Below are 25,582 nucleotides of genomic sequence, written 5' to 3' on the forward strand. Positions count from 1 at the left end.
TAATGTTGTAAATGCCAAAAAACAAACTTTAATCAAATGCTATAAAAATTATTTTAACAATTTACACTTTGGAATAAAACATTGGGTTTAATTTCAAACACCTAAGTATGATGGTAAGGAAACAAAAAAAGTTTAAAAACAGGGTTAGAGCCATAACGTTGTAAATGCCAAAATTGTGCAAGTGCATAAAGTTGTAAATGCCAAAAACAATTGCAATCATAAAATTAATGTTTCTACAGCTGAAAAACAGTTTTGAATACCAAAAACTTACATTTAAATTATTAAACACAATTTACAAATTCAATATCAATTTTAACATTAAAAACTGGCAATAATCTATTAGTGACTGCTTCCTGGCTTCAACAATGTTGGGCCCACAGTTTTGGTACTTGAACAGGGCTGTAATCTTTATCAGTTGTAATATAATTATGATAAATAAAGGAAAATATAAACAATAAGGTATTAATTTAGTGTAATAAAAGTTAAAATGTATTTAAAAACTTCAAATTTGAGATTAATGGAAGTCTGAATATCATTTTGAAATATCAAATAATAAGGTGATACAGGTTAACTATTAATAAACTGGCATTCAGTTATCCGGTTTTGCGTAAAAAACTCATTGCATTGCAAATTGAAACAGCAAAATGATGTAAATGTAAACCGTAACATTTTACACGCCAAAAGTCACATGGCTTGCACTTTGGCGCTTAAAACGTTATGGCTTGCACATAATTTCATCTTCAAAATTTAGTCACTTAGAGCACCAATATCACCACAATATTTTTTTGTAGGAAAAAACATTGCATTTAAAATTCATTTCTTCAATAAAATGTATTTTGAGAAAAATGGCATTTACAACCTTATGGCATTGCACGCTTCAAATGTAAATACCCTGCACTGAGTGATGTATGTAATAAACAAGGGAGCAAGTCGAATCCCAACGGGTGCTCTGTACTTTAGGCAGCGAAGGAGCTCAACCATAGGGGCTACTCGTGAAGAAGAAAAAAAAACAGCTTACTCTTCTGCAGCCAAAGAGAAACTGTTTTCAAAGGCTCTCAAAATACCTACATCAAGAAGCTATTCTGGGAAGCCAAGAAGGGGAAAACAACAAAAAATAGCAGATTGTCATTGGCAATGGCAAAAGAGTGGAAACATCATTCGCACTTGTTCGCAGAAAGTCCGTTGTTCACCTCATGTAACTGCTGAACGGAAAGTCTGTTGTTTGCAGCCAGTCCATTGCTCGAGTCACGTAATGGCCAAACAGAAAGTCCATTGTTCGCAGCGTCTGTTATTCAAGGCGTACATTATACAAGGCACCGCTGTAATAATAAAATATAAAATACATGCATATAACTACAAAATACATATGGACATATGGTGCACAGCCACAATACATAATAAAATACATTATGCTTGTTTATTCACTTTCTACAGCTTAGTATTGGGTGTTTCAAACCTGCATTTTTTTTTAATCTAATGCACATAGTTTTAAAATGTCAAGTTTAGTTTAAACAGTAATAGACTTCTTGCATTCATCTCCACTGCTGGATATACTATTAAGTTTTTGATGCATTTTTTGAAGCATTAATTGTAAAAATTAAAAAATTACAAACAGTAGCAAGGTTGAGGCTGAAGTTTACAATGCGAAAATGTGTACGTCAGACATTCAGCACCTCTTTCCTGTAAGCCTAGAAGTTTGGCAATGGCCTTTGGAATGTTGAGCATGATTCCATTGACTTTTCAAACACCATTGTCAAACTTCTAGGCTTACAGGAAAGCAGCGCTGAACGTCCAATGTACTCGTTTTCGCATTTAAAACTTCGGCCTCAACCTCGCTAATAACAAAAAATGCTGTTACTCCAACATTAACAACTTCAATGCCACCTCACCAGTGGTGACAGAGCATAAGAATTCACATGAAAACAAAAAATGAAAATATGCAGTAGAAAAAATTCACATTAATTATTTATTAAAAATTTATTATTTATTACTGGCTAAAGACTGACTTCAACACTACATCATGATCAGAAAGAGAGCTTTAGACTCTATGCAAAATTTTAATTTTAGACATATGATCAAATTGTTTGAAAGTCTGAAAGTTTGCAGGTTAAATATTAATTCTTTTATCTCTTTGTCCTTACTTTTTACAAGTAGATTTGTAAGTTGAGTGTTTGTAAGTAGGGGAGCTCCTGTACCATACATCATGGATCATTCTTATTGATTGTTTTTAATGTTCTTTTACTTAACATTGTATTAGAAAAAAAAAGGCATGAAGTGCTACAGCATTATGTGAAAGCTGTGTGTAAGGTTGTGGGTTATGGTATTTCATATCAAGATTTCCATGCATTTGGATATCTGGTCCTTAAAGTTTATGGGTTTGTGCCTGTCATGGAAAATTTTTCATGTTAAACAAAAATTTAAAATGTAACTTTATAGAGGGTTCAGAAATTTACAAATAAAATGTATTAGAATTAAATCTGTTTCATTTTATCTGAAAGCAACTTTAAGGACCAGATGTATAATACATCTGGTCCTTAAATAATACATAATGATACATTGAGGATGATCACTCCTCAATGTATTATCATCACTTTGCCCAACTAGGTGGTAGCAGTATTCATAATGACCGGTCAATTTGATAAATTATTGAAATTTATTACAATACCCGATTTTGTTGGTTATTATTCATAATGCCCATATTAATCACTTTGTCCATAACATAGATATTGATACTTGTATGACTTTTTTTATAATATAAATTATTATTAACTTTACATTTAAACTACCGCATTTTCATAAATAGAAAATTTTACTTTGATAAACTATAACTAGATATTTTATATCTGAATAAGTTAAAATATAAAATAAATTGAAGTTTTTTGGTTAAATTTTTATGTAATTTTAACTAATGATTTAACTTTATTTATAATTTTGGTAGTAATACCAATAATGTGTTCATCTTTGAGTAAATAATTTGTAGTCTTTATTTAAATATCATTTGTTATTATTATTAGTTGGACAGATTTAAAGAACCACCTGCATTTGGTCCCATGTGTGATCTGTTATGGTCAGATCCTCTTGAAGATTTTGGAAATGAAAAAAATGCTGAACATTTTAGTCATAATAGCATTCGGGGTTGCTCTTACTTTTATAGGTGAGTTTCTTGAAATATAGTAATGTTTTTATGTATAATTTATTTTATTGAGTGGTTGCCTATAAAACTTGTAAAAAATTTGTGCTGTGTTTTAGGATGGCATGTAAGGGTGGTGGTCATCATTCAAGGGATAGACCTAATGACCTGTTTCAGTGTTATTGGGCTGCAATTTGAAGTTGTAGACCTATAAATTCCCACTGTTATCCATTTGTCTTTCTGTAATCTCGAGAATGGTGTTAGATGGATGAAAGATGAGACCAGATATAGAAACCATAGGGGCAGGAAACCCCAATTAACTATATATGAACTTCTGATGCAAACCAGAAGTCACATTATTTCAATTCAAAAATTCAAGCATATACTGTATATAAGAATGACTACTATTACATCTTCAATTTCTACGTTTTCTCTACTATCTAACAGTACAAAATACTTGTTGGTGTAATAAAAAATGAAATTTATATTTTTCATAATTTGATTTGAAAATGCAAAAACTAAACTTATAAAGTATCAACTGACTATGAATAATTTAAACTTTCATTTATTAACATCAGATTTGTTAAATTTCATAGGATGGTATTATTTTACAACTTCTGAGTAGTAAAGCTTGCTTGTTTTTCCAGCGAAATATAATAGACTTGCTAGACCTCCACTGTGAAAAACAACAAACTGCTAATCATTTTATTACTTCGTTATAAAAATTGCATTAATTTGCTTTATAAATCCTGCTGTTACATTGCGAAAAGTAAGCTTTTACAATTGAAATCATAAACTTTCGCTTACAAACAGCCAAGATGCAATGTACGGTTTATTTTAAAAGTAGAATAGATGTAGAACATTTTAGTATTATATAAATATATTTTTTTTCTAATACATTTTTGTTCAGTTTTTTTAGTTTTTAAATACAGTCAGTAATTTGTATTACTCCTATATAGACTTATTGATTATAATAAACATACACTATGTCTAAAATTACATTAAAATAACACTCTGTAATTAACATCTGAAATGAAGAAGTAATTGAATCGAGTTCCGTCGCCATCTTAAATAACACATGACGGTAATTAATCTATTCTGCACGCGTCGTGATGCATCAATTTAAATAATTTATAAAAACTAAAATAATAAGTATGTTTACAAAATAATTGACTATATCTGTTTGCAATAGTACTGTAAAACAAACTGTACTTATAGTTTAGCACTTCCGATAACATTTAATTAATTTTTGAATTTTATTTTATTTTATATATAAAAATCGAAGAAAAAAACATAAATGCGTAAAACTTAATTTAAAAAAATACCTGCAACTTCAGAACACACACAAATGTGAGAATCCATCAAAAAAAAGATAGTTAATAATAACTAAAATCCAGAAAAAATAAAACTTTCAAAGTAAGAAAATTTCTGTGGTGAAATGTGAGGTAAGCGATCACGCAATGCCCGTCTACCATCTTCTGTAACCAAAATGGACAAGGATGAAATAAAAGTCTAATCACCAGTAGAAGTAAAAACAAACAGCGCATGTCTAGAACAATAAACTTGAACGGGAGTGAAGATGAAACATGACACTTTGTAATTTATGCTAATTACCTTCTAATATTAAAAAATTAAAATCTTAAATTATAAAGAAATTAAAATTTTTTGACTGAATTCGATTACAAACATATTAGTAAACTGGATTAAAGTAAAAATACCCGGTTTTCGACGCTAAATTTTTATTAATTAATTTTTTAAATTGGTGCCGAATTGACCAAGGGCGCGTAATTTCTATTTGACTGCGCACATGCATGATGACGGGTTTATAAAATGAATATTTTATAAAAAGACTGCCATACGGTAGCCAATGTGTCTGCGTCCCTCTGGTTGATGCAACCGATTCTCTTGTATGTGTGTAGTGCCCAAGCACTATGTTTATTAATTTTTTTCATTTATTCTGTATTCCACATATGTCATGTCGGGTTTTTATTGTATTATTTCATTTCATTTCATGGTATTGTACTGTAAACGGTGTCGTACTTGTCGATTGGTCGATAACAAAGACCACGTGTTTACACGTCATACCCAATGACGGGAGGTATAAAAGTTCCAACTCTCGTCCAATTCATATATTCTGGTTCCTTCTTTGAGTTGGTTCAACAGCTAAGGTCAGGGGTGGCCAACAGTTTTTGCCCCCGGGCTGAATTGCAAAGAAAAATTTTTTCACGGGCCAAACGAAATATTAAAATTAAATCATGTTAAATACAAATACGCTGACCCGGGCAGCAGGTCAGGTTTGTTTGAACAGAAATTCCTGATGCATGCTCAATGTCATTTTACAATGTGAAAAAACATATGAGCAAAAAATAAAAGGTCAACAGGCAGGTGGCGCTGTGTGTCACACGTCAGCATGAACAGAGTGATATGGTGGAATGGCAGATGAGTTTCAGTAAGTGTGGGGTCTTTCGTTTTTCAAATAGCATAAATTTATAACAGACAAATACAAAAGTTATAAATCTCTACAATGGAATTTTTTTTAAAATGAAGTATTGCGAATTATCCATTCGACCAATATTGGAAGTTAAGTAGCTAATATTGAAAAATTAATCCCATTAATTTTTCAATATTACTTATTCCAATATTACAATTACAATATTACAGTATTACAATTACAATAATAATGGGCCACATAAACCCATTATGTGGGCTGGATCCGGCCCACGGGCCATATGTTGGCCACCCCTGGCTAAGGTCATGTAGGAGCGCCTGTTCAGACGAAAGACAAAATAACACGAGTGTATTTTGAATGAAGAAATAGAAATCCAGTTCCATCATATTGAATATGTTTGACATCTATGAAATATGTGCAAGGGACAACAAAAGAAACATTGAAGGACTTAAGTAAGACCATTATTTTCGTCATCATATTTGATTATTGTGTTCTTTTCCGAAACACGTGTAGAAATCGTGTGTAAGCTATATATATGGAATGAAACTGTACTAATTATAATTTTACTTGATGTATAGTGTATATACCGTATTTTACAGACTATAAGACGCACCTGAATTTTGGAGGCAATTTTTTGAAGAAAAAAGTGCGTCTTATAGTCCGTAAAATACAGTAACATTGAATATTGTACAAAAGATATGAGTTCCTGTTCCTCTCATGCTTTAGAATAGATATAATTTTGTAAATAATCTATGATTAAACTTTCATTACAGAATATTCATGAACTTGTAAATTTCTAATTATATTTCAATCATGCCTTAACCGTTCACTCTTGCCTAACAGACCTAGGTCTACTGGGGCTTTACGTGTGCTTTAAAAATCTCTAATCTTTCAAGGTATTTCATTGTGTGTATATTTGTTATTGGTTTGATAATTGATGCTTGCTCCCATTCGACCTGAATGTCCTGTTGCCGTGCATAAGCTGATAGTGTAGTGTTATCGAGCTTTTTATCAATCATATATTTATGCTTCTTGAGTCATTGTTGTAAGTTGCGCATTGTGACACCCACATAGACTAGTTTAGATTCAAAACATTGGTCATTCAATGGGATGGAGTAGATTTCCAGGGCAGAATTATGGTTATATTGTTTTTTATCGTTCCTTAAAATTCTGAAAATTGTAGGGTTGCATTGATATACCACTTGGAGATTATTAGCCTTGATTGCCACCTTATGTATTCCTCTGAAAAACAGGATATACTTTAAAACTTCCCTTTGTTTTCAGTCCAATTAGGTATGCTTATGTTTTGTTGCTTGAAAAGTTGTGATTAATTTCTTTATTGTTTCCATCGGTTATCCTTGTTGTTCTGCAATCTTTAGCCTTGTTAATGCGTCACTTATGCTTGTACAATGCATATAAGCCCTTCTTGTCCAGGATGTAAAAGCTGCCAATTTGATGTGAAGAGGATCGACAGAGTTATGTGGAATTAAAATGGGTTGAAAACGTGGTTTTCTGTATTCATTGGTCCAAATTTCTCCATGTTTGCAAGCGATGGAAATGTCCAAAAAATTTACAGTAGTATCACTCTCTTGGTCTGATTGTAGGAATAATCCATAGGGGTTATCATTGATGGCTTCCAAAATTTGCTGTAGGTTTAGTTTTTTCTGCCGTAAGATGAATATATTGTCCACGTGTCCAGCGAATAAAATAATAAGGTGTTAAAATTTGGGTAGTATGTTGTTTTCCAATTGTTCCAATACCAGCTCACAAAGAATCGCCAATGTGGGACTGCCCATAGGTATGCCTCTTTTTTGTAAATATACCTCGTTCTCAAATTCAAAGAATGATGTATAAGATACCAGGTGCGCAAGTTCTAGTATCTGATTGTGATGTTTTGGTGCATCTTCGATGTTATCAAACAAGAAATCTCTTATTGCAAAAAAACAAGGATATTTACAACTACTCTATCTGAACTAGTCTATGTGGGTGCCAAGATGCACAACTTACAACAATGACTCAAGGAACATAAATATACGATTGATAAGAAGCTGGATAACACCATACTGTCAGCTTATGCACGGCAACAGGACATTCAAGTCCAATGGGAGCAAGCATCAATTATCAAACCAATGACAACTATACACACGATGAAATATCTTGAAAGATTAGAGATTTTTAAAGCGCACAAAAGAATCGGTTGCATCAACCATAGGGACGCAGACACATTGGCTACTGCATGGCTGTCTTTTTATGAAGATTAATTTTATTAAGAGACATTTATTTGTTATTTATTTTATTCATGTTATGTTGTTATTTATTTATGTATTTATTTTGGAATTCTCATTTTCATTTATTTTTAAATTTACATTCTATTTTATTGTAACTGAAGAAGTTTGGTTAAAACGATCGAAAATGTTTTTATTTTAGTAAATTTTATTTGCTAGATTCTTAAAGGTGTATTTTTTATTGTAATTTATATATCTAGTAAATACAATATATGAGTTCTTCCTTCATTCCTTCATTGTTTTAGTAATATTTCTTGTGGTGACACTGGGATTTCTTGGAGCCTTTATGGCTTCAGCATAGCTTTGTATTGCTGATGTGATCAGTGTAGGTCTAGAGTCGATCCTTCGGTTTTTAAATTCCCTCAGGACCCGGTACAGTTGGTGCACGCACCAATGAAGTTTTGAGACTGCATTTCTGATTTCACTTTTATTTTTAGTGTTTGGGGCATTTCTTGCAGAAACTGGACAGATTTCCATAATTATCCTAATACAACAGAGACTTCTTTCAGTATCTGATATTCAAGTGGTTCCAGTGACACCTCTGCTTTGAACCACTATTCCCGATGTTATTGTCACCTCCAGGATTTATTAAACCAGAAGTAACCCCAAAATACACGAAAACATAAACAAACTTACCCAAAAATACAAGAAAACTTACCAACAAACTTACACTAAGCGTGAGCTGAGGCCAACCGTAGATGGCCAGGACACCCCGTTAACCTAACTGATGACCCCCTAATACCATGAAAGCCAGTTAGCCAAAGTAAACCTGAATGGTCACTAAATCTATGCATTAAAACAGAAATTGTGATAAAATATAGAAAAAACATTAAAAAAGCCAATAACAATGGGAAAAATAAAAGTTTGTTATAACAGTGAAAATCAGAAAGCCAATTGCAACAATGGAAAAAAAAACTGTAACAATCGATAAACTGAGACCAGGTACAACAAAAAAACTATAAACGACCATTGGGACCATTATGATATCTGTTAGGATTGTTAGTGACTGTTGGGAAAACGTTAGCAATGGAAAAATTTGAAAATTCCATGTTAAGAGATAGAACCAATTTTGAACCTCTGTAACTCAGCTAGTAATTAACATACCTCTACCCCCACTTACAGAACTAGTACATTACTCCGCTCTACTTAAAACCCCCTAGTGCTGCCCTTGAGAATTTTACCCCTGCCTGCTAGACTCAGTCGAAAATTAAAGCCCTAATTACGCCCGTCTAATTAATTTAGATAAACATATTGCTTACCAAATTGCTCAGGGTGACTTGCGTACCCTGAGCAATGGTACCCTGCACGGAAACGTACACCAAAAACTTCCACTGAAAATTTCAAAAAACTGGAGAGTACGAACAAATACATCTTGACTATCCAAACTGATCCTCTCATTCATTGCAAGGAGACACCAGCATGGTAAAGAGGGCCTCACAAATGTAGATCAGACCCCTTTCCTCACAGTGCCTGAGTATCGCTGCCTGATTTTAAAGCGGGGTGTGGCAGTGCTGCACAACCAACTTGGACAGTTTGGTATCACAATTCCCCACCACAACAGAATGCTGGTGCTCAGATATGTGGTTGGCTAGCATTCTGGTGGTCACGCCTATATAATGGGTGTATAACCTTGACCTGGCTTAGTTTATACAAATGGTTAAAACATGAACATTAGCTTTGTACCTACCCCCCTGCCTTCTCTGCAAATTAAGGCGCATGCGTATCAATGTTATGCAATTTTCAATTTACTGTTTTAAGTTTTTTTTATGCTTGAAGTTGTCATGTTACATTCCAAATGACTAATGTGTTTACCACATTCTCTGTATAGTAAGGTGCATGCATGCATTTTTCGAGTTAATGTTTTAAATTTTCTTATTCTTAAAGTTGTTATGTTATGTTCCAAATGGCTAATGTCGTTATTGTTTCAGTTTTAAAAATCTGTTCGATTCTATTACTGCCTGAGGACAATGTGCATTACTACATCAAAAGTGCTGCAGGAAAATAAAACATTTATTAACAGCTCTTATGTGAATTTTTCTCAAGTTAGAACAATTGTTGGCATGACATCTACCATATGTAATTAAATTACCTTACATAAAGATATAATTTAATATTTGGGGATGTACTTGCAATGGATGGCTTCTTTCACAATAATGTTCTTCTGCCACTCCTCATCAAATTTAAAAGTAAACTGTAATAAAAAGAATGTGACAAGCAGTTGACCACTGTATGAAACAAAACAGACTCAAATACTAGGCTAAATGAACAGCTATAAGGTAAAGCAGAATTGAACAAGTATTTAGTTTTGTTTTTTTTAATTGAGCTTTGTTATGTATAAATTAACACTGGCATATAACATGCAAAAAGCTGTTATACAAATATATTGGCTCTTTGCACAAAAATGTGTTACTAGTGATTGTGGATTATTGTGTTTTACTTACCCAGCTATGCTAAGTCTATGCAAGCCATCAGCAATGTGGATGATCCACAATCAGAAATTTCTGGCTACATTCCTAAATATTAAATTAATAGTAAATGTGGTAAATTAATAATAAAAATAGTATTTAAATTACTATATTTATTATTATAAACAGTGTATCTGCAAGATGAAAAAAGTTATATACAATGTCCTCTGATGGTAAGCACACTGTCTGAAGATAAGGCTTGTCTTAAATATAATATTTATAAAGTATAATATTAAGAAAGAAAAAGTATATCAGAGATCTCTATAAAAGAAAATAATATTTTTATTTTATAGAGATCTCTGAAAATAAATAAGGAAAAGTTAACTTCATCCAAAGAACAAAGCTCTAATATAAATACGTCTCACTAACCTTATATAGCTTTGCAGATAAAAATTTAGAACGTATCACGAACGTTTTCGACCCACTTTTTAGGGTCTTCCTCAGGTGTTCTATAAATATTTCCTGGTTTTATTCTAATTTTTAAAATTTCCAGTATCCAATGTTTTCTATCTTTGAAATTTTTGAATTTCTTAAGATTTAAATATTCGAAAGATGTGCACTTGCGCTAGCTGTTACAGCGTTTCATCATAAATTGCCTGCCATGCTCTCGATAGTTGTTTCTCCTCCTCAAAATTAATTGACAGGCCTTTGCTGTCCGCTTTAAAAATTTCCAACGCCTCCAGACTTTGCAGTTGATTTATATGTCGGGTTTGTGTGACCATTTCCGCTTTTTGTAGATCCGGTATGATGTCGTTTTCATTAGCGTATATCGCTAAAGTGGTATTGTTTTTCGGATATGCGATTTATAATTCCACATAAGTAATTGAAGCCGTACAGAACTGCAAACCGTTTGAAGAATCCTGGATCACTATTTTAGACTTTAAAGCACTATATCCATCAATTAAACTAGAGCCCTGTTTTTGTAGCCTACGGGATTGGCTCATGACTAAAGTGGCAAACGACGTAGACCAATGACAAATTCTAGAACTATCGCATATACTATGTTACACATCGTGTTTACAATTAGATGGGAAGATGTTCCTCCAAAAAAGGGGGGTACCTATGGGAAGCCAGTTGTCAGGGGACTTAGCTGAAATTATAATATGCCTTCTCGAAGTCAAGTTCCTTCCCAACATTAAAATATATCAGCAATACATTGATGACATATGCATCATATGGAAGACAAAATACGTCATCAAAGAATTTATACAGTATATGAATTGCAACCTGTATGGCCTTACAATTGAGTTGGAACAGATAAGCAATAAAGAGGCTCATTTTTTGGACGTCAATATAATATTCAATGGTAGCGGATATGAAACCAAGATATATCAAAAACCCAGTGCCATCCCAATATACATGCCTGCCAAACTCCAACGACTCATACAGCTACAAGATAGCAGCTTTTAGAGCACTTGTTAGAAGGGCTTATACACACTGTAGCAAAGAATGGGACAAGCAAAAAGAAATATGAAAAATAGCAGAAATTGTTGTGGACCACAGGTACAATAAAAGACTAATATATAGAATGGCAGAAAAACAAGAAAATCAACTCAAAACACTATTAAATAGAGTTCCAAACAAAGATCCACAATGAGATACATCACCCTACCGTATAGTTATAACGTATGAACACTATGCAGTTCCTATATAAGGAAATTGGAGCTTACACTAACAAAAAAATAGCTTATAGACGTAAGCCAGATACATTCAGCATGTTAAGAAATGAGAAGGATAGAACGGAAGTCGAAAGAATGTTAGGGGTATACAAAATTCTGCTAAAAGATAACAGGTTCGATAAAGACCTCATAGATATTGGATCTACAAAACAATCACTAAGACAATGCCTCTGTGAACATAAAATGGATATTGAAAAACAGGAAAACAATATTGCCTTAGCGATATACGCTAATGAAAACGACATCATACTGCATCTACAGAAAGCGGAAATGGTCACACAAACCCGACATATAAATCAACTGCAAAGTCTGGAGGCGTTGGAAATTTTTAAAGCGGACAGCAAAGGCCTGTCAATTAATTTTAAGGAGGAGAAACAACTATGGAGAGCATGGCAGGCGATTTATGATGAAACACTGTAACAGCTAGCACAAGTGCACATCTTTCAAATATTTAAATCTTAAGAAATTCAAAAATTTCGAAGATAGAAAACATTGGATACTGAAAATTTTAAAAATTAGAATAAAACCAGGAAATATTTATAGAATACCCGAGGAAGACCCTAAAAAGTGGGTCGAAAACGTTCGTGATACGTTCTAAATTTTTATCTGCAAAGCTATATAAGGTTAGTGAGACGTATTTAAGGGAAAGTTCCAAATAAAAAACCAGATTTCCTTTTATGTTAAAGAAAAAATAAGTAGTATGGAAATGCATGTTAAAAGTGATTAAAAAATATGTATAATTGATTTTTAATTCAATATTTTATGAACTGTACATGACTTTATTGCATATTTTCAAAAAATCAACTTTTTATAATAGTGAGAAGAATGGTGTACTTAATTGAAATTTCTAAAATGTTAAAACTGCAGCAAAATAAATTAGTTTTTGATTTTCATATGAGAACATGGTCTACCTGAAAGTTTAAACAAACAATAATAATTTAGTAACTATTTCAAAATATATAAAATGGCCATATTAAATCGATATTCATTTTAGTAGTATTTACTATTGTTATTATGGATTGTACAAATTTAATAATTTTTTTATAAAATGAAAACCATTCACTTTTTTAGCAAAGGGGTTAACAGAATGTTTTAATTTTATGTATTCAAGCTTACAATATTTTTTTTTTTTTTTAATTTTATAAATGGTGTCATCAAATGTTTGAAACATTCCAATTTGGAATTTTGCAGTTTGAAACTTGAGGCAGATTTATAAAATAAACTAAAAACGTTTGTTCTGTAAATGCTTTTGCTAGAAAAGTGAGAATTATTTTGATTTTACAGGTTATCTCTTCCAGTTTTTTAAATTAATTTAAATTTTATTTTATAGCTATGCAGCTTGTTGTGATTTTCTTCAACAAAATAACTTATTGTCAATAATTAGGGCACATGAAGCTCAAGATGCTGGGTAAGTTTAAAAATTACTTTATCTAACAATTAATTATATAAAGATCAGTGTTATGCAAACTTTACTATCAGAAACTTTTTTTTAGACAGAAATTTGATATGACCTCAATTATATTTTCAGTATATTTTCAATAATTCTAAATATTCGGTATTGGCATAGTGTGAGTCTTAGACATTCCTCTTTTTTCTGTTTTACCATATTAATATTTTATTGTTTTTAAAAGGAATCTTCTGACCACCATCAAAAATTTTTTATTCTGATCTCTTTGGGATCTAGACCCATAGTTTGCATACTATTGACTGGATAATATATACCAGGGGTTGGCAACCTTTTGGGGGTGTTGTGCCAAATTCGTTTTACAAAATTGTATTGCATGCTGACATGATTCAACGAATTTTGTTTTGATGTTTTATTTTGAAATTTTTGTTCTTGTTCTTCACATATGTTCTTAGAAATTAGAACTCTCAGAATTTTAGTTCATTGATGAATAGGGTGTTTCCCAAGCCAAATATTATATTATAAACTGAAGGAAAACACTGAGATCGGCGTTATACTTTTATTCAAATTATTAAGCGTTCTGTTCTTTGTCGGATTATTTTCTGTTCAATTTTTTCACTAAGTTTTGTTTTCACCTGATGATGACGTCGCTAAGTGCGTCAAAAGTGCTTGCGGAGAAAAGGACATACTAAGTATAATGCCGATCTCAGTGTTTTTCTTCAGTTTATAATTCTAGTTCATTGAATAGGGCAGGTTTACAGTTCGTGCAATTTATTACAATGGCTTTGTGTGTTTATTTGTACATCAATGAAAATATTTTATACATTTTAGTTTATTTTTATAATATTTTGTTTCCCAGTAATGATAGAAATTGGTCGTTTAGGTGTTAAAAAAACAAAATGATAAATTACATTTTTAATGTAATAAAACATTGTACATAGTTTGAATACAAACAAGTTATCAAAAATTCTGTTATTAATCATTTTCTTCATTAATTACAGCTATTAATCGATTAATATGAGCCATGTCCCTGTATTTCTTTGCTCAATTTCTCAATATCAGGTTTGTAATTTGTCACTTTTAGCTTCACGCAGGCTTCTGAATGTTTGTGTTAGACAACTTCTTTGTGAATTTAAAATACTTTTTATATATGAAAAAATTTGTTCACAGAGGTAAGTTGAATTGAACACTGAAAGTTGAGCACATGCAATTTTCTTCAAACAATTAAATCTTTCAGGTAAAGCTGTACGACAATTGAAAATTACATCCAACTTTTTCAAGCAGTCACTTTGAAGAGTTTTCCGCAATTTGACAAATTTTGATTTCCACAATTCTGATGATATTAATTCTATAAGTTCCATTTCAAAATTATCAGTATCAGTGTCCATCCACTCAAAAAGTGATAAATCAAATGAGACTGTTTTTAAATCAATTAAGTCAGGTTTAATAAATAAGGAAAATATGGGTGGATGAATTTCAGTCTCCACATCATTTGGAAAATTTTTCTTTAAGGCCTTTATCATACATTCATAGTTCATCTTTGTTAACAGCAAATTTTCTTGCATAGACATTGAGATTTGGAAAGTACTTTTAAATGTTAGTGGTAATATCACACTAAAATATATCTAATTTTGATGTAAACCCTTTCCAGTGTTCAAAAAGTTCTAGTACTGTTTGATGCTTACCTTGTAAATGCAAATTTAATTCATTGAGGTGTTGTGTTATATCAGTTAAAAACATCAATTTGCATAACCAGTCTTCATCATTCAATTCTGGAAAATTTTGTTCTTTTTTTTTATGAAGAAACAGCTTGATTTCTTCCAGAGATGATATAAATCTGTTTAAGACATTACCTTGGCTAAGCTAACGAACATTTCTGTATAGTGGAAAATCCACATATTCACTCCTGATTTTTTCTAGAAGAGACTTAAATTGCCTGTGTGTCAATGAAGAATGTGAAACAATGAAATTAAGTATCTTAACAACTGTGTCCATATCATAAGTCAAATGCTGTGATGAGATTTTTGGAACTAAACTTTCTTGGTATTAATACAGTGGAAACTTAATATTTTATGTCCAATATGATTTTCAAGAAGTTTAACAAACCCTTTTTCTTTTCCAACCATTGTGCAGGCAGCATTAGTAGTAACAGAAAATATTTTATTTATATTAATTTTATGATTTTACCACATTTTTAAATTATTTTGAATGTCCTGTAGTTGTACCAGTAAGAGGAATCAAACAACATAATTCTTCATAAATTTGATCCTTTCCACAATATTGAGCAATTATTGCTAGGCATGCCATGTCATTCACATCAGTGCTTTCATCAACAGTGACACTGAATACAGAGGCTTCTTGTAATCCAGTTTTCTGTTTAATTGTTTCATTATTGGCCATATCTGTTATTCATCTCAATTGATCTTGCAGAAACAGGTATATCTCAAATTTCAAAATAGTATTGTCTCTTTATTTAGTAAATCACTGAATAAATATCAGCACTTTCCAAAAATATTTGTATGATGAATTTACTATCTGTAGAAGGTTTGCTTTTGGAAGCTATACATTAAGCAATTTTGTAACTAAATTCGGTGGCTTTATTTTTAGTTCCTATTGTTTGACTAAAAAAGGTAGTTTGTTTTTTAAAACCAGTGTAGTGTAGGTGGAAAGTCACGTACATACCTAGATATCGATATTGTGACAATGCGCGAAGTGCCCCCTATGCTTTTGCACCACGAGACTGAAGGGTCAACATCGCGTCGGTGATAATCAAGTTGTCGGGTCTGACACCACTGTGTCTTTAAAGACAGACACAGAAACCTTGATGGCTGTTAAGTTTGTTTTCTTTTGCAAGCGATTGCATTTGTAGGTTGTCAGATTTGGGATGGAGACTGACTGAGAGACAGCATACCTGAAGAAAGAACTACTCAACATTTCTAAACAAATACTCGTTTTATTGTATAGACCAGTGGCGTGCCGTCATTGGAAGCGATGGAAGCGCCGATTCCACCTTCCAATGACCTTCCCTTGTATTTTATAAAATATAAATTTTCATATTTTAACGTACTTTGAATTAATTAAAATTAATATTTTATTATAACTGCATTATGTATCTTTTACAAATTTCTATACTACATGTGAAAAAAAACGATAAGATTGCTATTGCATATTCGAATAATTCGGTGGCGGAAGGAATGTCGAAACCGGGTCAGTCTCCAATCAGCCAGATTATATAGGCATTAGCACATGCGGTTTACAGTGCACCAACCTCACCTGGTTTAGCTCACCCGGCTAAACCGGGTAAGCGACACACTCGTAAAGAGTACAGCTTTATATCCCGGAGCGGTTGTGGGCTGTTAGCCACCTGCCTGTCAACTTCCAAGCAGCCAGATTATAGGCATTGGCGCATGCGCTTTACAGAGCACCAACGTCACCCGGTTTAGCTGGTGGATGCTTCACACATAAAGCTTCTAACTTTATATCCCGGACCGGTTGTGGGCTGTTTAGCCGCCTGCCTGCTAGATATTCGGCCGCTCTCGTCCGATTACGTGAATCACGAGTAGACTAGATCAACGGCGGGCAACCCCGGCCCGCGGGCCAGCTACGGCTCGCGAAAAGTTTCTATCCGGCCTGCGAGATCTTTAATAGATTATTAAATTGCAAAAATAACTAATTCTTTGTAATTTTCGAAAACGATAAGAGAAATAAATGTAGTAATTAACTTTTTATTTATTTATTTCATATTTGCAGACTAAAAAAATTACGAGTCACAAGAAGGCGTCAATTAACTACTACGGCCGCGGAAAAAAACGTAAAATTTATTCTGGCCCATGTTATAAAAAGGGTTGCCTACTGTAGACTAGATTTATAACTTAACTCAACCGATAGGAATTTACTGGCATGTTTTTATGATAGTTCTGTATAGTTGACGGGAGTTTTAAAAAAATCCATTAAAATATTTGATACATTTATTCCGCGTTTATTCCGCTCTCCCATCTTATATTACTTACGGATTTCGATGTTAAACCGGTGATATTACGATTTAGTATGTCGCATCTGTAAGGGAATGCAGAAAAAACGTGTACAATTCTAGTACAGTGATAAAAAATTAACTGTTAGTTTGGCTGCATCATTTACAACCAAATTTAATGAATGAGACGTACAATGGTACAAAAAAAGCTTTAGAATTTATTTTCCTTAAATTTACGATTTATGTATCGGTTGTCATAAAAATTTCTTTCCACTTCTTTCCTCGAGACTACAGATATTCGAGTACAAAGTAACCGGTTTCGACTTATTTCTATTTAAGAAGTAGTTAAATAATTAAGCGATTAGGGAATTAGAAACATAAATAAAACCCCGATGAAAGAGCCGAAATTTTACTTAAACAGAAGCTTAACCGAACCAATCTCTTGCCGAGTACAGCGGGGTCTGTTCACTTCGTAATATTAGATGTAATAAAGACAGAAATTTCTCCAGTTCAATGAGAGTGACCAAAAAGTTGTAAATTTTGGAAATTTCCGCGAACACTCGATCCTAAAACGAATTAGTTAGAAAACGAACGACGGACAATCTGTTAAGTTTAACATATTTACATTTTTATAGCTATGGCGAGAAACGTTTAAAGTCTACAACAACCCCGTCGCGTCCTTTGATATATACTAGTGACGCGACAAAAGAGGCATTTGACATTGACCGGTATCGGCACCCTCGGGATTTTGCACGCCCAGACCTACCTGGACCGTCTCTGATTCCATTCATTAGCCACTCGTAGGGAGCTACAGTATTTTACTAAGTGGATTGTTTTAAGATTTAAAAAGTACAGAGTATTTTGTTATTTTTATGTACGTTTCTTCACAAAGTTATATTTAATTATAAGTTTCATTAAAAGTATATTCGTACAATTGAAGAATTTTTTGTACTAGGTATGTATATTCGTCACACATTTTGTTTTACCAAGTAAGTTTTTCTGATAATTTTAATTTTAGCCCTTATATCGTGGTTAGTGATTCAAAAATTTATTTTAAAAAAGTTTTGGCTCGAGACCGTATAATGGAAAAGAAAACATTATTAAAAGAGAAAGACCAATGCCTAAAGTAAATATAAATACGTCGACAAAAAATTTCTACATTTTGACGATAACATTTATGACGATTGTTTCGTAAAATTGAAGCAATTTGGAAATCAAAGAGGAATAGAATTTAACATTGGTAGACAATATAAAATAAATATTGAAAATTATAACGAGATAATTACGATTAATAGATATATCTAAATTAATAGATGTTTTATGTTTTTTCTCAAAGCGAGAATTGGCATTTAGAGGGCATAGGAAATTTATTGAATCTAATAACGGAGGTAATTATATTGAACTTTCTTATTTATTAAGTACGTCGTATAATCTATTAAAAATACATTTAAAGAAGTATACGGTTTTTACTGGCTTATCGAACAAACGAATACGAACGGGCCCTGACGCGCAATTAATTGATTGCCCGTGTAAGTCGGCTTCTTACAGAAACACAGCTTCCCTATCATCGAATGTCACGGCACGCCACTGGTATAGACTAATTTACACATATTTACCTACTAGTGTTAGCTATATAGTTTGGCATATTTAATAAGGTTTTCATACAGTGTAAAATATCAGATAAGCTGTTATATAAAAAGGGCTATCATACTAGGTCTCTAGCTGCAAGAGAGAGAGTTTATACTCGTTCCTGAAATGATAAATACCTTGGGAATTCCTAGAGATAGTCTGGATGGCACTGGAGATATTCTGTTGAGTTTGTAGCTAAGCCAATCGTTGGGAGGTTGTTCTAAGATGGAATAGCTTTTAATATAGGTGGATGTAAATCCAATAGTTTGTTTCCAATGTCTTAAACAGATGAACAGTCAGGAAACTCTTCAAGGGAGTCGGGGCTGGCAACTTACAAAAGGTGAACTTTAGCTGACCATGAAATAGTGAACCTTCTTCAAACAACTTGATATAATCAACAAACTCTCCTGTCATCATCGATCCTGTTCTTTTATTTTGGGGATCCTCCCCCTTGCTACTCTTGCCCTTTTTTAATACTATTTAGTTCTACGATTCAATGGTGATTTTTCCATTAGGTTCCTGATGACACATTCGATGTGTCACCTTGGACAAGGAAGCAAGTCTGTGGGAAAAGATATAATCATATCCTTTATGATTTCTTTTTCTTTCAAAAACATTTTTTTATCAAGTTTGGGCTTTCACAATGTATTTACATTTTGCAGGCATATATCCTGCTTTGTGGGTTGTCGTTCGCAATTATCTGTAATTACTTGCATATTAAATATTGTGAGGATGGAAGCAAATAAGCCCGATAGATAAGTGTAATAATGACATTTGTAACATACCCTGGTGGTTGGAAAGATGTAGCAAATATTATGTAAGGGCATAAATTTAATTTATGATGCACATCATATCTAATACCTGTGTGAGAGGGGTGCTGTCTGACTGTCATGGCTGTTGGCATTAATTTCTTGCTCTCTTGTGATTTGACTCATTTTTGTTTTTTCCATCTCAGGAAAGGAAAACTTTTTTGCCATTACATTAAGATGGATTGCCACAAAATGTAAGAAAATGAATGGGAAGCAAAGAGAATGTGTCAGGAGTCAATGGAACAGCTGGTCTTGTTTATGTAAGTGTCGAAAAGGAGATTAACATTCAAAAAGAAATTAGACTTTTGTTGAAATTACAAGCTTCTTCAAACAGTAAATTACAACTCTCTGTTCTTGAAACTGATAGAGAAAAAGATTATGTTGAATCAATTATGGAAATTGATGCAATATGTAATAACTTCTAAGAAAAGTTAATGAGGTTAGAAGATAAAGAAGAAATATTGTAATCTTGGGTATAGAAAGTAACGATAAAATGGACGATAGCTTAGTTAATGTTCAGAAACTTTTTAACAATAACTTAAAGGTTACATATGTGAATATTTAGATTATTTCTAGAATTGGAAAATTTAAACCAAATGGGGAAAGATTAATTATTTGTGAGTTAATCAGTTATGAAGATAAATTAAAACTATATAAAAATGTTAGTAATTTAAAAGGTTTAAATATATTCATTAACGATGACTACTCGACAAATACAAGGACGATCAGAAATAAATCAAGGCTCTACGGTAAATAAATGCATTCAGAAGAAGCTAGGAATGTTAAATTGCAATATAACAGATTAATCATAGACAATAAGACATTTGCATGTAATTACAAAGGTGAAATTATCCAGACAGATGGAAAACAATCATTTTTAGCAATATCGTTTACAATGATAAACAGTACAATGACATAAAAGACAAGGATGACAAATATAAAGTTCTGCACTTGGATAATACTGATAATATGAAACTTCTATTGTATAATATTGCAAATTTAAATAATAAATATTGCTTTCCTAATCTCTGGAATCTCATATATAGAATGGATGTGTTCTGTCTGCTAGAAACATGGTATACATCTCTTGTAATTCAATTAATATTTTCTAATGATTGTAAAATTTATCATCAGGTAGCACATAGCTGTGAGGGTCCTGGAAGACCTAGTTGTGGATTAATTGTTGGTCTTAGATTAGATGCAGTCTCTGAAGTTAAACTGATATTTCAGTCACAATTTGTGCTGATTTTACAATTATTTACTGAAGACTTAACCAATATGTCATTATTGTTAGGTGGAATAGTGTCATATATTCCGCCTAACAATAATGTGACCAGAGGGTTGGCACCTCTTTGATGCTGCATGAAGATGATACCACTATGTGTCATTCTGTGGAAACAGAAGCCACGATAGCTGTTTATTTTGTGTTTGTTTGACTTCGGTTTTACGAGTGGGTGCATATGTAGGTGATCAGATTCAAGATGGAGGAGGACTATGAGACAGTGTGGCAGAAGTAATGCATTCAGAGACAAGTTATACAAAAAAAATGCCCATTTATTTGTTCATAGGATTTTTACACATAAAACTAATAAGATAAGACTACCGAGTCAATTGGGAATCTGTAGGTGCGAATAAATCAGATGCGCATGAGAGCGAGAGCGTTCACAATAGATCGCGTATTGCTAAATACTTTGTAAAGGAGTTTTAAGGATTTGAAGCTTCTGGTTGGGTCTGTAAGAGAAAAGTTCTTGACAATAGTTCTTATTCCAGAGGTCAACAGTCGATAATATGGCCGCATGCAAGAGGGATGATGTTTCCATAGAGGAAATTGCCGGAGTATCCATTAATGGGGCAAGGACGATGTATCTGACAATAGAGTAAAATGATGTATATGAAACTGGAATAATGTAGGCTCAGGAAAACAATTGGCTCAGTTGAGGAACTGATGATAACTGACTTGGCTGGCCCTTAATTGTCATATTAAATTGACAAAATTGGGACAGCATGTCAGAAGGTCATGGGAAAATCTCTCTTTTGATGCTGACAACATGGATGAAGAGATGGTCCCAGGTGTGAAATTGACAGATAATATAACTTTATTATTTAGTTTAAGTTGTTTAATTTGAAGTCCAGGTTCTCACAATAACTTTGATGATTACTTCAAGAATATTTTGTTGCTTACAGAAAACTACTTGCTACGTGGAACTAACTTGATTTTATGCTCAGATTTTAACGCTAGAATGGGACATCCCAATTATTCGTCATTTTTTACCAGTGATTGACAAATTGCCTTGAAGGTTACAAATGATTCTACTGTTAATAATAGGTGGAAACTTCTTTATCATTTTTGTAAAAATAACAGTCTTGTGTGTCTAAATGGTTTACTACCAGGAGATAAAGAAGGTGATTTTACTTATCATGCAACTAAGGGAGGCAGTGTAATTGATTTTGTCATAGTATCACAAGAAATATGTTCTCATGTTGTAAATGATCTATGTGTTTTTCCAGAGATAGGCTCTGATCTCTCACCTGCTTTTTTTTCAAAGATCCTTTTGATAACATTAGGAGTTCCTAATAGATGATATGCTGGCAAATATGCATTATGGAAGGATGAATGTAAATCTTCATTTGCTGTTAAATTGGATAAAGTTCTATTAGATGAATATGGAGGAAACCTCACATTCAACAATCTGGTAGAATATATAGTTAAAGTGGCAATTTGTCTGGATTTAATTTATGATGTTAAATCTGTAACTTGTAAAAGTCATACATCAAACGCATGGTATGATAATGAGTTGATAATTCTCCATGAGAAAAAATTTATGGAAATTGTTTAAGAAAGTGAAAAAATTAAATACAAATGAATGTTCTGTTTTCTATAAAAATAATTTAAAAGAATATAAATTATTATGTCAAAAGAGAAAACAGTCTCATTTTTGGAACTTAAATAGCAGATTGGTGACATTCAATAACTAAAATATTTTGGCAAATAATTAATAGTTGAGTAATTCAAGAATTCCTTTGAAAAGATGGTTCAATTATTATGCTACTAAATTCTTTAAAGAACATTCTTTACTTCTTAAAGATGAACAGTTGTCGATGGATGTGTACAAAGTGTTTCCAATAGAAACAGAATGTTTTACAGATTTTCCATTTGAGGAGCCAAAAGGAGCTATTGACCGTTTTAAATCTGGTACCTCACCCGGAATTGATTTTATTAGAACACAATATTTAAATTGTTTTCCAGAAAGTTTTCTTCTTACAACATTGGGAGTTTTTAACTCTGTTAAAAAAAAATATACTTTTCCTGAAAAAATGAATCTGTAATTATTCCAATATATAAAAAAAAACTATGTAAGAAGTGTATGAACTCAAGTGTATGAACTATAAGAACTATACCACTATAAGAAGTGTATGAACTATAAGAACTATACCACTATAAGAAGTGTATGAACTCAAAAATTATCATCCTTATAAGATTTGATTATTAAATATGATATCCTGTGTCAGGAGCAAGCAGGTTTTTGACCTGGCTGATCTTGCCAGGATCAAATATTTGTATTAAGTGCATTGGAGCAATTGAAATTGTAAAAAAAAGAGAGGAAAACTTTATGCTGCTTTTGTAGACTTTCGATCTGCTTTTGATACCATTAATCATAAAGTTTTATGGTCTGTATTAGAAAGAATGGGTATGAATGAACAGTTTCGTAGTCTTGACATATACTCAAAGCCACTGCAAGAGTAAAGATTGCAGCCAAAATGACTGATTCATTTGCTATCGACATTGGAGTTTCGCAGGGTGAGATTCTGAGCCCACTGCTTTTTAATTTATATGTTAATAGATTGATAGTGCAACTTGCTAAATATGACCTACCTGGGATTTCTCTCTCTGATAGAATTGAGTTACATATACTAAGGTATGCTGATGACACTGTAATCCTTGCTGATACTCCATGTTACGAAGGAAAATCACAGTTCTAGAGGAATTCTGTCCTGACTATGGATTAACTATAAATGTTTCAAAAACAATAGTGATTGTGTTCGAGAAGGGTGGTAGACGCTCACCCAGAGAGAGATGGGTTTTTTAATAATCAGCCAATGCAAGTCATTTCAAATTATTTATACCTAGGAGTATTATTTTCATCTTCTGGATAGTTTTTACAGACTAAAAATTATTGTATTCGTAAGGCTAAAAAGGGCAATGGGTTCTATGTGGCCTATTGTTTCAGAAGCTAGAATTAATTTTGTTCATATTTATATAAAATTATTTCATATGATGCTCTTGTATGGGCAATCACTTATTCCTATAAAATGGAAATTGTTTTTGCTTTATATCTCTGAGCAATTTATATGTTATACCATAAAATTTCAGCTTATATGTTATGATTGGAGTTTTTGGTGTTTCTAGGATATTGGTATTAATAATAAAAGCAATAATTTTTTTCTTTTGGATTAAACTGATGAAACTACATAACAGTTATGTTAAAGTAGCTATATAACAAACTGTATAAATTAAGTTTAATGATGGATAATTCTACATATAACTGGACTTTGGTATTGAAAAATCTGTTAGACATGTTTTTTCATTTCTGTGGTTGTCCCAAGATCCTCATTTGATTGAAAGTTATTAAATGTTAATTATTAAAGTGTTTTGAGAACAGAGCATACAAGAAGATCAGTCATTCTTGGAAAAGAACAAGCATTTCCAATTACAGTAGAGAGTCGTTAATCGGAACCCTGGTAATTGGAATCGCCGGTAATCGGAACGATTTTCAGTCGGACTGTGTCGTGCCGAATCGAACGTTTTTGATACTAGATTTACTTTTAAAGTATAATTTTCATGTTTTTATATTCTTCAATATATTTATTTTGTTTGTACAAAATAAAGAAATAATTTTTAACGATACGATAGCCTCGATTATTATTACAAAAATTTTCGTTAGGCTTAAAATCGACGAAAATTCAACACGAAGCGACACGCAATGGAGAAAAATTTGAACATCGGACAGGTTATTGTATTTTTTCGTGCATAATCGGTAATCGGAACAAATCACTAATCTGAACAACCCCAGTCCCCAATTGATTCCGATTAACGACTCTCTACTGTATATTGTATTTTTAAAACAATTTATACGTGTGAGGATTATTTGTTTATGGACATAAGTTATCAGGTAAAGAAATTAATTCTACAGCTGAGATTTGATCAAAATTATATTTTGACATATAACAGTACACTAATAATAGACCCTAAGAGAATTTGCAGTAACTGTAGTTTTCAAATGTATGAAACTTGGGAACACATGTTCTTTCACTACATCAAATTTGAAATAAATAGAAAAAGGTATTGGACAAGATTTAAATCCCAGAAAGGTATAATTAATTTATCACATTTCCAAAAAATGATTATTTCTGTGCGTTTTATTTTGTTATCCTGTACTAAGCTATTTAATTAATTTGTTAAATTCTATTAACTTCAGTTTATTGTAATACTGTATTTTAACCTTCTTGTAATGAACTAAGGTTCATACAATAAAGAATTGAATTGAATAATTCCTGTGGGTGTTCTACAAATTAATAGGTCTGGAAAATTAATCTTTTTGTCCTTTTTCATTTTCTTTAGTAAAATTAATAGAAGAGTATACAGAAGACAAAAATCTATATAAATTGTGATAATTCATCAGTGATTCCATCCCATCTACATAACTAATGTATAGGAGCAGAAAACGGGTTACGAGAAGGGCTGAGAAAATATTACATTCAA

At 32.3% G+C, this 25,582-nt stretch overlaps 1 protein-coding gene across 1 annotated transcript in view; it reads left to right on the forward strand.

Moving 5' to 3' along the window:
* The window catches only part of LOC136970752 (serine/threonine-protein phosphatase 2B catalytic subunit 3-like), a 66,540-nt gene that overhangs the window by 14,421 nt on the left and 26,537 nt on the right, over positions 1-25,582 (forward strand). Inside the window, exons 2-3 of the mRNA XM_067265205.1 lie at positions 3,015-3,154; positions 13,339-13,416. Of these exons, the coding sequence (XP_067121306.1) occupies positions 3,015-3,154; positions 13,339-13,416 (218 nt within the window). The remainder of the gene's footprint in view (positions 1-3,014; positions 3,155-13,338; positions 13,417-25,582) is intronic.

Source organism: Centruroides vittatus, unplaced genomic scaffold, assembly GCF_030686945.1.
Source record: "Centruroides vittatus isolate TY-2023 unplaced genomic scaffold, ASM3068694v2 contig_2157, whole genome shotgun sequence".
NCBI classification, from domain to species: Eukaryota; Metazoa; Arthropoda; class Arachnida; order Scorpiones; family Buthidae; genus Centruroides; species Centruroides vittatus.